This window comes from Bufo bufo, chromosome 4 (assembly GCF_905171765.1).
Source record: "Bufo bufo chromosome 4, aBufBuf1.1, whole genome shotgun sequence".
NCBI classification, from domain to species: domain Eukaryota; kingdom Metazoa; phylum Chordata; class Amphibia; order Anura; family Bufonidae; genus Bufo; species Bufo bufo.
In genome coordinates, this window is record NC_053392.1 from 471,026,888 (window position 1) to 471,040,085 (window position 13,198).

A 13,198-nucleotide genomic window follows, 5' to 3' on the forward strand; every position below is an offset into this window, starting at 1 on the left:
TTTGTTTTTGTTATATTATTTTTACTGTTTCACATCCACACATTTGCTATCCTGTGTAGGATGTCTATTGTGGTACTTGTGGTCCGCTGCAGGCATCCTCCATTGTATCCATTGTAGCGGACCACAAGTGCAGGATCTGCCCCTTTTCAAGCATCCCCATTCATTTCTATGGGGCCTGCGTTGCGTGAAAAACGCAGAATTTAGAACATGCTTCGATTTTCACGCAACGCACAAGTGATGCGTGAAATTTACCGCTCATCTAAACAGCCCCATTGAAGTGAATAGGTCCGGATTCAGTGAGGGTGCAATGCGTTTACCTCACGCATTGCACCCGCGTGGAATTCTCACCTGTGTAAAAAGGGGCCTAAAACTACTTTTATTTCCCCGCAGGTCATATGCAAATAAGGTTCTTGACCTCAAGCTCTCCATGCCCTCTTCCCGTCCCTTCGCATTTGATGGCCTTTTGGATTCTTTCAGGCGAAATTCCATTCTGAGATTTTGTGCATGCACCGTATGATCTAGTTTGCGGCGCCTGAGCATTGATATCTGCTGTAGTGTACTTTCCTTCAGCAAGTCAATGCGCAGGCGTCTCTGAATCTGATGCTGATGCAGGGTAATGTTCTCGGATGCGCTTGCCCACTTGAGTCTGCACCTGTGCATTTACTTGCTGAAGTAAAGTACGGGGATCGATTTCCAGGCGCCGGGAAAAAGATCATACGGCGCATGCGTGAAATCTCAGGATGGAATCTCGACTGAAATAATCCAAAAGGCCATCAGTCAAAAGCAAACGGGTTGGAAGGGGGCACGGTGAGCTTGACTTGAAAGCTGCAGCCCCCTTGACTTCAAGAACCTCGTTTGCATGCAACCTGCGGGGGAATAATAGTTGTTTCTCGCCCATTCCATTGGGGGACACAGACCATGTGTATAGCTTAGGCCATTACTAGGAGGAGACACTATGCAAATTATAAAAAACAGCTCCTCCTCCACTGGCTATACCCCCATGCTCCAACAGGAGGACCTCAGTTTTAGCTTGGTGTCGGATAAGGAGGTGACACTCCTGCTCCTGCAGGGTTGTCCCTGTAGTTTTTTCTTCTGTTTGTTTTTTTCTAAACGGAGGACGCAGGGTCGCATGGTGCGTCCCTGGTCTCTCAGTGGAGCGAGCGCCGGCTACCTCCCTTTCCCGCCAGAAGATAAGTGGAACTGGGCTCGACGTGCAGCTCCGGTGGCATACCAGATCCGGGGTCACCTAGTCCTGCCCTCTATCCAGTGCACTGCCACTCTTTGTGCCAGATGACTGAAGAGGTGACCCCCTGCTGGTCCGGAACAGAGGGTGAAGACTGCAGGACTCAGATAAGTACATTGGCTCTCCTGCAAACTCCCCCTCCCACCCGTGCTCACACTGTGACACTGTTCTTTAGGGCTTACCTGTGGATCTGGGAGGGCCGGCTGGTTGAGAGGGAGGAGGGATTCCTTCTTGTCCCCTGCATCCTGGCGGTGGGCGCCCTTTTCAGAGCCGGGGTCTGCCTTTTTTTCATATTCCCGCGCGCAATTTTTTTCGCGCGATCTGTGACGCGACTGGGGGGCGGAGCCTATCACGTCAGCTCCGGCGCTTCCGCTTTGCCTCAGCGCCTCTCCACGCTTGACTGCTACTCCAGCTCCTCACAGGTCACGGTAGGATAGCTAGTGTTCCGCAAAACTGTAGGAGACCCTGACTCCGGGATTGCCGCCATCATGCCAAGACCTGGGGCCCCCCAAAAATCTAAAGCGACACCTCCGGTCCCACTGGGATCCTGTAAGGTCTGCTTCTTCCACTATCTGTTACAGGCTCCTGTGACTCTTGCTTTGCCTCGGGACAGGATCATCCACCTCCTCCCCCTCCACCAAACCAGCCCAGTCCCTCCTCCGCCCCTTCGGAGCCCTCCTGGGCCTCTGCCATAGCTAAGGTGGACTTGGCCCAAGTCTCGCGCGCGGCCATGGCCTTTATGGAACGCATGGCGGCCACTGATCCACAGCCCGCGGTGCCTGTGGTTAGCACCGCTCCACCTCCCGGTGCCCCCCACAGAGGACGCTCGACCGCTAAGAGGCAGCGTACGCAGCAGCATCCCTCCTCGGATAACTCTGCCTCCCCCCCTCGCCTGGAGGCGTGTTCCGGCTCAGACGAGGACACGGAGCCGAAACCCTCACCTAAGCTCTCCACCATGGTGGCAGACTTGGTCACGGCGGTACGTGACACCTTTGACATCCAGGGGGAACCTCCTTCTACTAGTAGCCAGGAATTCCCCCTCTTCCACTCCAGAAAACCGGAGGCAGTCACATTCCCCATTCATGGCGAGTTCGCCAAGGTCCTTTCTAAGGCTTGAGAACGCCCTAATCACAGTTTTTCTGCTACAAGGCACATGGATACTCTTTATCCTTTCCCGGCAGATAACGTGCAGCAGTGGTCTTCTGCTAAGGTCGACCCGCCGGTGGCCAGATTGGCTAAGAATATGGCAATACCAGTCCTGGACGGGTCCTCCCTACAGGACTCCATTGACAGGTGTTTGGACTCTCTTTCCAAAGCCATCTTCTCTCTGGTGGGCACAGGTCTGCGGCCCGTGTTCGCCTCGGCCTGGGTAGCCAGGGCGCTTTCGGTGTGGTTGCAGCGCCATCATCAGGACCTCGCGGAGCAGGATGCCTCTGCGGACACCCCAAACTTCATCCTCCAGATGTCCCAGGCGACAACATTCCTCTGTGAGGCCTCATTGGACGTCAGCACTCTTTGTGCGGATTTCGGCCCTCTCTGTCACACAGCGCAGGGAGGTCTGGTTGAAGGTCTGGGACGCCGACGCGTCCTCCAAGCGCTCCCTCACTAACCTCCCCTTTGCGGGCTCCAGGCTCTTCGGTGCTAAGCTGGATGAGATTATCTCTGACGCTACGGGGGGCAAGAGTACACACCTGCCCCAATCTAGATCCAAGTGGGCCTTCAGAGCTCGCCCCTCATGCTCTAGAAACCAGTCCTTTCAGCGCTTCTCCTCCTCCAGGTCTGCGACAGCCCCCTCCTCCGGCGGCTCTCAGGACTCCCGCAAGAAGCCTTCCTTTAAGCCTCAACCTTCCTGGCGCCCGTGGGCACAGTTCCAGGGGAGTTCTGCCCGCCCCGTGGCTCCCAAGCAGTCATCCTTTCAGCATGTCTGGAGAGCTCACGTTCAAGACGCCTGGTCCCTGGAAATTGTAACTTCCGGTTACAAGATAGAATTAGTTTCCAGACCTCCAGAACGTTTCTTTCCATCTCGTGTTCCGGGGGATCCGGCCCGAGCCTCGGCCCTTTTACAAGCGGTTTCTTCCCTTCTGGTCAGGGGAGTAGTTGTCCCAGCTCCTCTGGAGGAACAGGGGGCTGGTTTCTACTCAAATCTCTTTGTAGTGCCAAAGGAGGAGGGATCAGTGCGTCCGGTCCTAGACCTGAAGCTGTTAAACAAGTCCCTGCGGGTGCGGAGGTTCCGGATGGAATCCCTCCGCTCCGTTATTGCTTCTCTTCTTCCAGGGGAGTTCCTCGTGTCGGTGGACATCCGGGACGCCTATCTGCATGTCCCTATCGCAGAATCTCACCACGGGTTCCTGCGCTTCGCCATTGGCGACCGTCATTATCAGTTCGTCGCCCTTCCCTTTGGGCTGGCGACAGCCCCGCGGGTATTCACAAATATCTTGGCGCCGATCATGGTGCTTCTCTGTACCAGGGGCATATCTCTGCTGCCCTACCTGGACGACATTCTGATAAAGGCTCCCTCTCGTCCCCAGGCCGAAGACAGCGTCAGGATCACTGTTCAGACTCTGCAACAGTTCGGCTGGCTGATCAACTTCCCGAAGTCCTCTCTCCAACCTTCCCAGAGGGTGACCTTCCTGGGGATGATTATGGACACTACTGCAGCTCGGGTATTCCTCCCAGATTGCAAGTTCTCACAGATACGGGAGTCGGTGTCTCGCCTTCTGCATTCCCCGTGTCTCTCCATCCGGGACTGCATGCAGGTTCTGGGGCTTATGGTGGCCTCCTTAGAGTCAGTCCCCTTTGCCCAGTTTCACACTCTGCCTCTGCAGGAGGCGATCCTGTCCTTCTGGGACAGGACATCGAGGGGTCTGGACTCTTGGATCCGCCTTCCTCCTCGGGTTCGCATGGACCTCCCGTGGTGGCTGTCCCCTCAGAATCTGACTTCAGGGAAATCCTTCCTCCCAATCTCCTGGACAGTCGTCACCACCGATGCCAGTCTCCTGGGTTGGGGCGGCGTTCTCCGGGCTCGGATGGTTCAGGGGGTGTGGTCAGAGGTGGAAGCCCGCCTTCCGATCAACATATTGGAGCTCAGAGCAATTTTCCTCTCTGTCTCGTTGGACCCCCCTCCTAACGGGTCTCCTGGTAAGGATCCAGTCTGACAATGCCACAGCCGTGGCCTACATCATTCATCAGGGCGGAACCCGCAGCCGGCTGGTGATGCAGGAGGTGAAGAGGATCCTCCAGTGGGCGGAGGCTCACGTTCCAATATTGTCTGCAGCGTACATCCCAGGGGTCGAAAACTGGACGGCGGACTTTCTCAGCCGCAACAGGGTGGATCCGGGAGAGTGGTCTCTGCATCCGGACGTATTCGAGGACGTCTGTTGCCGTTGGGGCCGCCCGGACGTGGACTTGATGGTGTCCAGGCTCAACAACAAGGTTCTCACGTTCCTGACCCGAGGTCGGGATCCGGAGGCGTACGGGGTGGACGCTCTGGTGTCTCCGTGGCAAGACTTCGCACTCCTCTGTCTTCCCACCACTGCCTCTACTTCCAAAGGTTCTTCGCAGGGTCGCGGCAGAAGGAATCACGACCATCCTAATCGCCCCCGATTGGCCTTGCCGCGCCTGGTTCTCGGAGGTCACTCGGTTGCTGGCGGATGTTCCGTGGCCTCTTCCTCTCAGGGAGGACCTGCTGTCTCAAGGACCTCTCTTCCACCAGAATTTACAACCACTTTGTTTAACAGCGTGGCTGTTGAGACCACCATCTTGAAGAAAAGGGGCTTCTCGTACTCTGTCGTGAAGACCATGATCAAAGCCAGGAAACCAGCTTCTACCGGATATACTATCGTACCTGGAAGGCCTTTCTTGCCTTTTGTGAGAAGATAGGCGTTTTTCCCCTTCATTTCTCAGTTCCGGTGGTCCTCTCCTTTCTCCAGTCGGGTCTTGAGATGGGAATGTCCCTGAGCTCTCTGAAGGGTCAGGTCTCCACTCTGGCCATTTTCTTTCAACGCTCTCTGGCTCTGCTAGGTCCGGTGAGGACCCTCCGTATGTCCCTCCTCTGCCCCCCTGGGATCTGAACCAGGTTCTGTCTTCTCTCCAGGCGGCTCCTTTTGAGCCCCTGAGGGACATTTCCCTGAGTTTTCTCACCTGGAAGGTGGTCTTTTTGGTGGCAATCACCTCTATCAGGAGGGTATCGGAGCTGGCCGCCCTTTCCTCTAAAGAGCCCTTTTTGGTCTTCCACAAGGACAAGGTGGTACTGCGCCCTGTCCATTCCTTTTTGCCCAAGGTGGTCTCCGCTTTCCACCTTAATGAGGACATAGTCCTGCCATCCTTTTGCCCCGCCGAACCCCAAGGAGCGCGCTCTCCATTCTCTGGATGTTGTCCGTGCTTTACGGGTGTACCTGTCGGTTACTGCCCCATTTCACCGCTTGGACTCCCTTTTTGTGGTTCCAGAGGGGCCTCGTAAGGGTCTGGCGGCCTCCAAGGTCACTGTGGCTTGGTGGATTCGGTTGACTGTTGCCATGGCCTATCGGTCCCGGGGTAGGGTTCCCCCAGCGGGGCCTCCTGGGCTAGGCGCAATCGAGCCTCTACATCACAACTTTGTAAGGCGGCCACCTGGTCGTCCTTACATACCTTTACAAAGTTCTACCATCTGCACTCTTTGGCGTTGGCTGATGCTGCCCTAGGGCGCAAGGTATTGCAAGCTGTGGTTCCTGTTTAGCCATTGGACGTTTTCCCTCTGGAGGTGCTGGTCTTCCCACCCCATGGACTGCTCTAGGACGTCCCATGGTCTGTGTCCCCCAATAAAATGGGCAAGAAAAGGAGATTTTTTGTGAAACTCACCTGTAAAATCTTTTTCTCGTCTTTTCCATTGGGGGACACAGCTCCCACCCATTCTTGTCTGTTGCAGGAGGGGTTGGTTCTATTCTAGTGGAACCTTATGGTTAACGGCCCGATGGTGTTCCTTGGTTCTGCTTTTCTTTGTTAATAGTTGGTTTCTGATCTCCTTCTGCTTTTGCACGCACTGAGGTCCCCCTGTTGGAGCATGGGGGTATGAGGAGGAGCTGTTTTTTATTATTTGCATAGTGTCTCCTCTTAGCAATGGCCTAAGCTATACCCATGGTCTGTGTCCCCCAATGGAAAAGACGAAAAAAAGATTTTACAGGTGAGTTTCACAAAAAAATCTCCTTTTTACGGCAAGAACATCATTAAAAAACCTGATGTTAACAGCTTTAATGTCCTGCTGGCGGTTTATGGTCCATTTTGGTGCTGACAGCTTCCCTTTAAGTTTCCACTCTTGATTTTGGCAAAAAATAAATAAAATTAAAGTATTTTTAAAAACTAGTCACACATGGTTTGAATGTGCTTGATAGAAAACATGTATGGTTGTAAGGCCACATTGGATACTAGGACTATGATTCCTTGTCATGCATTGTATTATTATTATTTCTTTACTTATTAGCAGTTTGCAGCGATATATAATATATCTCTATCTCTACCCTTTCCCTGTCAAGGATGTGTATCATATGTCCTTGTGGGGTGGCACTTCAGTAGCCAAGGACTTATGAGATTTGTCCTTGCTACTAATGGCTCTATCTCAGGCTGTATCGCAGCTACAGATATGAGCGTGGCCTTACTTTAACCCCTTAAAGAGGTTTTACAACCCCTATAATGCCCCCCAAAATGCCCAGGCACATCATACAAGTTATACTTATCCTGCTCCTGGCACCCGTGTTGCTCCTTATTCCCGCGCGGCCGCCGCATCTCCCTTTTGCGCGGGTCAAAACATCACCCACGATGCTAGGAAGTCTCGTCCCTGTCGTGGCCGGCTATTGGCGAATATCCCCTCCTCCCCCTAGCTGGAAGTTTTGATCCAACACGACAGGGAGATGCAGCCGCGCAGGCAACAGGAGCGACGTGGGTGCCGGGGAGCAGGGCAAGTATAACCTGTATGAGGTGCCCGGGCATTTTGGGTAGCATTATAGGACGTGGATAACCCCTTGCATGTATGTGGCAGGTGCCAGGCTGAGATTGGCGATGGCGCCATCGCCGTTCATTTAACCCCTCAGATGCCAAGGTCAACAGTGATCTTGGCATTTGTGAGGTTAGGCAGAGGGAGGCTGCTCCCTCTGCCTTCCAATCAGCGCCCCCACAGTGAAATTGCTTACCATGACAGCCTGGGGCATGCTGAAGGAATGTCTTGGTAAGCTGCTTGTAAAGCTGTGCAAGAGACACAGCTTCACAGACGGGCTATAAAAATCTCATAGACCATAATACACTCAAAGATGAACTCAAAGCTGAACTCAAAGATCTGAAACATTTTCTACATACACAAAAGACCCATTACTGTCAAATATTGTTCACTGCAATTGCGGTCCCCAATGCACGGGCAACATCCGTGCAGCAGGCCGGACCTATTCAACTTGAATGGATCCGTGGTCAGTCCGCATCGTAAAAAAATGACGTCATATTTTTTTGCAGTGCGGAACAACGGAAAGAAACACCACGGAAGCACTCCGTAGTGCTTCCAGTGTTCTGTTCAGTGACTCAGTTCCGCATCTCCGGAATTGCGGACCCATTCAAGTGAATGGGTCCGCATCAATGATGCGGGGTGCACACGGCCAGCGGCCGTGGATCGCCGACCCGAGGTTTGCGGGCAGCAATACGACTGCCCAACGGCTGTGTGCATGAGGCCTAAATCTGTGTTGGTGAGCACTTCTCCTTTGAGATAATCCATCCCACCTCACAGGTGTGGCATATCAAGATGCTGATTAGACAGCATGAATATTTCACAGGTGTGCCTTAGACTGCCCGCAACAAAAAGCCACTCTGAAATGTTTGGCCTTACTGGGGGGGGGGGGGGGGGGGGGGGGGGGCAGAAAACCAGTCAGTATCTGGTGTTGCCACCATTTGCCTCACGCAGTGCAACACATCTCCGTCGCATAGAGTTGATCAGGTTGTTGATTGTGGCCTGTGGAATGTTGGTCCACTCCTCTTTTTAATAGCTGTGCGAAGTTGCAGAATATTGGCAGGAACTGGAACATGCTGTCGTATATGCCGTCCAGAGCATCCCAAACCTGCTCAATGGGTGACATGTCCGGTGAGTATGCTGACCATGCAAGAACTGAGATGTTTTCAGCTGCCAGGAATTGTGTACAGATCCTTGCAACATAGGGCCGTGCATTATCATGCTGCAACATGAGGTGATGCTCGTGAATGAATGGCACAACAATGGGCCTCAGGATCTTGGCACGGTATCTCTGTGCATTCAAAATGCAATCAATAAAATGCACCTGTGTTCGTTGTCCATAACATACGTCTGCCGATACCATAACCCCACCGCCAACATGGGCCACTCGATCCACAACGTTGACGTCGGCAAACCGCTCATCCACACACGCTGTCTGCCATCTGCCCTGAACAGTGAAAACTGGGACTCATCCGTGAACAGAACGACTCTCCAAAGTGCCATACTCCATCGAATGTGAGCATTTGCCCACTCAAGTCAGTTACGACAACGAACTGCAGTCAGGTCCAGACACCGATGAGGACGACGAGCATGTAGATGAGCTTCCCTGAGACTGTTTCTGACAGTTTGTGCAGAAATTCTTTGGTTATGCAAACCAATTGTTGCTGCAGATGTCCGGGTGGCTGGTCTCAGACAATCATGGAGGTGAACATGCTGGATGTGGAGGTCCTGGGCTGGTGTGGTTACACATGGTCTGCGGTTGTGAGGCCGGTTGGATGTACTGCCAAATTCTCTGAAATGCCTTTGGAGACAGCTTCTGGTAGAGAAATTAACATTCCTTGCACGGGCAACAGCTCTGGTAGACATTCCTGTAGTCAGCATGCCAATTGCATGCTCCCTCAAATGTTGTGACATCTGTGGCATTGTGCTGTGTGATCAAACTGCACATTTCAGAATGGGCCTTTATTGTGGGCAGTCTAAGGCACACCTGTGCGATATTCATGCTGTCTAATCAGCACTTTGATAAGCCACACCTGTGAGGTGGGATAGATTATCTCGGCAAAGGAGAAGTGCTCACTAACTCAGATTTGGGCTACATGCACATGACCGTTGTGTTTTGCAAATTGCAGATCCGCAAAACACGGATGGCGCCTGTGTGCATTCCGCAATTTGCGGCACGAACAGCCATTGATATAACTGCCTATTCTTGTCCGTTTTGCGGACAAGAATAGGACAGGTTTTATTTTTTTGCGGACCACGGAACGGAGCAACGGATGCCGTCAGCACAGAGTGCTGTCCGCATCTATTGCGGCCCCATTGAAGTGAATGGGTCTGCATCCAAGCCGCAAAAACTGCGGCTCAGATGTGGACCAAAACAACGGTCATGTGCATGAGGCCTTAGACAGATTTGTGAACAATATTTGGGAGTAATGGGTCTTTTGTGTATGTAGAAAATGTTTCAGATCTTTGAGTTCAGCTCATGCAAAATAGGAGCAAAACCGAAAGTGTTGCGTTTGTTTTTGTTCAGTGTAGTTCTCTATTATGGTCTATCAGACAAGCGATCAGAGGTTCGTAGGTTATAGCCAATTTTATATATAAATAAAATAAAAACACCTGATTCACTTGAATGCTTCCGCAAATCCGGAGGTACGGAAGCACGGAACAGAACTCCACGGAAGCACTACGTTGTGCTTCTGTTCCACAAAAAAATAGAACTTGTTCTATCTTTTTGCCGTACGGACGAATCACGGACCCATTCAAGTTGAATGGGTCTGGATCCGTCCCGGCAGCCGCACGGACGTTGCCCGGGACGTTTGTGTTTAAAGATGCCTAACTGTTTAAAAAGCTGTTGGCACAACCCCTTTACGTTCCAGTATTTTGAGAGCACAAGCTCTCGGATAGCAACTTGACAATGTGCCAGGGGTCAGTTTTTCTAAAATATATGGGTATGAGGAGTTAATAGGATTTATTTTATTTTGTAATTTAGGTTTTATTTGTATACGTGAACATTACAAAAATTATCCTGGCTACCAGAGCTGCATGGCAGCAAAACGGTTCAATCACAGTTAAGAGAACCGGTCACTTAGTTTTTTATCCCCAATCCACCCTATGTCATCTAAAGTCGGTGAAACACCACTCTTCACCATTCACAGTATGCATGCACCATATCCGTAACTTTCCCTGCATTGTATGTTAATGAGGGCTCAGGAGTCTGCCAGGTGTTCTAGTGTAGGAAGAGTCTGGCACATTCATAAGTTAAGGAGGAAGCTCCCACTTCAACTACTTGATTGACACTGCCCTACTGGGTCTGCTGATTGTTGAAATCTTGCGCATGCGCTGTGCCAAGGTGTACACCAACAAAAATATATCCGTGGGTAGCGCTGCTGTCGACCTTGCATACTAGCAGTCGCTCCTAGGTGCATATAATCATTTACTGTTCATGCATGGGCTTTCTGTGCCTAAAGATCTAAAGCGAGAATAAATCGGGCTGCAACTCAAGGAGAGAGGTGAAAAAAGGCTTAATGATGCGAAGAGGTTAAAGGGCTTCTGTCACTTCCCCCCCCCCCCCCCCCATTGTGCAATTTTCATTAGACGACATTAGCTATTTGCTAATGTCAGCTGAGTGCAATCATACATGTCCTACCTTTTTGTCTGTGGCTTATTTCTTGTAAAACTCATACTTTTATCATATGCAAATTTCTTCACTACCAGTAAGTTGGGCGTGTACTTTCTGGTAGCCGCTGTAACTGCCGATTCTAGACACGCCCCATCTCCTCTTGATAGACAGGGCCAGCGAGCGCTCTCCTCCTCCCGTTGGCCCGTCTGCTGCTGAATTCCTGCACCTGCGCTGTAACGTTCCTCGATCAGCGCAGGCGTACTGAGTGAAGGACGCGCGCTTGCCAGCTCCTTCCTCAGTGCGCCTGCGCTGATTACGTCACACCACACCCGGAAGAGAAGACTGGCGATTATCGCTGATGCCGGCAGTCTTCTCTTCCGGGTGTAGTGTGATGTAATCGGCGCAGGCGCACTGAGGAAGGAGCTGGCAAGCGCGCGTCCTTCACTCAGTATGCCTGCGCTGATCGAGGAACGTTAGGGCGCGGGAATTCAGCAGCAGACGGGGCCAACGGGAGGAGGAGAGCGCTCGCTGGCCCTGTCTATCAAGAGGAGATGGGGCGTGTCTAGAAGCGGCAGATGCGGCGGCTACCAGCAAGTACACGCCCAACTTGCTGGTAGTGAAGAAATTTGCATATGATAAAAGTATGATTTTTTTTTTTTTACAAGAAATAAGCCACAGACAAAGGTAGGACATGTATGATTGCACTCAGCTGACATTAGCAAATAGCTAATGTCGGCTAATGAAAATTGCACAATGGGGGGGTGACAGAAGCCCTTTAATAAGGAATGACTGATTTTCCAGTAAGTACAAAGTAAATAGGAATATATTGTATTATATTTATTTTCTGGTTCCATTTATGTCTTGTTGGAACTAGTAATGGACAAGTTTTTATTTTTTTTAATGTTTTTCGTTCTAATTATATTGTAGGCATAGTTTCTGAATGCCAGCAAGAAAGATCTCAAATCAAAAACAAAGAGACTGCCATGAAAGTTCTCCGTGCAAAGTTATACAACATGAAGTTAGAAGAGCAGGTTAATAAACGACAAAATGCAAGAAAAATCCAGGTAAATGACCCTGAAAACGTCAAATGTTTTTGTGGCTTGGAATGTGAGTTCATCCAGTAGACCAACTTGCACTAGGCTCCATGAGATAGCTGACAACCAACCACTGTTTCTCCTGCCCAGAGTGACCGCTGTGTGCAGCATTTAGATGGGCCGGAAGGGTCTTGGAAGGTTGTCACAGCTATCTGGTGCCATGCTGTCTGCAGTGCATCCCACAGCTGCTGGAGGGTGCTTGAGGGAAGATCAAACACTATGATCGAGGTGGTCCCACAGATGCTTAATTAAGTTCAAGTCCGGGGTATTTGAGAGCCAGGGTAGTACTTGGAAGTGTTTGTCACACTCTTCCAACCAATGTGCAATATTTCTAGCCATGTGTCACATTGTCTTGCTGGAAGATCCCATCCACCCCAGCAAAGACAATCAGTATGTATAGGTGTACGTGATCTGCAAGGATGGATTCATACCCAAAAATCTGTGTGCCTTTCATGAATGAGTGGGGCCAGAGAATATCACAAAAACATTCCCCAGACCAACGCTGTCACCACCAGCTTGTTTTCTTCCAGCAATGGTCGCAGGGTGTTTGTTCTCTGATGTTTCTCGCCTGACACGTCAACGTCCATCTGTTCAATGAAGCAGAAAACTTTGCCAATCAGTGGAGGTCCAATTCCACTAATGCTGCAAATATTAAAGCCTTTTTTGCTGATGCAACTTTTTTGGCAGAGGTCCAGTGACCATCCATCTGTTTTGGAGCTCTATACACAGTAGGGCTTGCTGAACTATTGGTAGCCCCCTGGTTCATTTTAGCGTTGAGCTGCTACACCAGGGGTAGGCAACCCTTGGACTAAAAGCTAATAATTATCCCTTTTGGCAACTTGGCCCTTTCACCCATCACGGGAACAAGGGATGTGTGCAGACAGCCAATCACACACCATATATATATATAATCTCACGACATGTGACTTCCTTCAAGAGCTATACAGTCGTGGTCAAAGGTTTTGAGTATTAGATAAATATTGGAAATTGGAAAAGTTGCTGCTTAAGTTTTTATAATAGCAATTTGCATATACTCCAGAATGTTATGAAGAGTGATCAGATGAATTGCATAGTCCTTCTTTGCCATGAAAATTAACTTAATCCCAAAAAAAAATTTCCACTGCATTTCATTGCTGTCATTAAAGGACCTGCTGAGATCATTTCAGTAATCGTCTTGTAGACGAGCACAAGGCTGGAGATCATTATGTCAGGCTGATTGGGTTAAAATGGCAGACTTGACATGTTAAAAGGAGGGTGATGCTTGAAATCATTGTTCTTCCATT

The 13,198-nt window shown here is 50.7% G+C and overlaps 1 protein-coding gene across 4 annotated transcripts in view; it reads left to right on the forward strand.

The window, feature by feature from the left end:
• The window catches only part of MTRF1L (mitochondrial translation release factor 1 like), a 103,464-nt gene that overhangs the window by 31,050 nt on the left and 59,216 nt on the right, over positions 1 to 13,198 (forward strand). For 3 of the 4 annotated variants that reach the window (XR_005778468.1, XM_040429491.1, XM_040429487.1), the window contains exon 6: positions 11,749 to 11,885. Coding sequence is in view for 2 of the 4 variants with exons in the window: in XM_040429491.1 (XP_040285425.1) it covers positions 11,749 to 11,885 (137 nt within the window). In the remaining 2 variants the exon portion in view is untranslated. Of the gene's footprint in view, positions 1 to 11,748; positions 11,886 to 13,198 lie in introns of those variants that run through there. The other variant, XM_040429490.1, reaches the window with a different exon arrangement.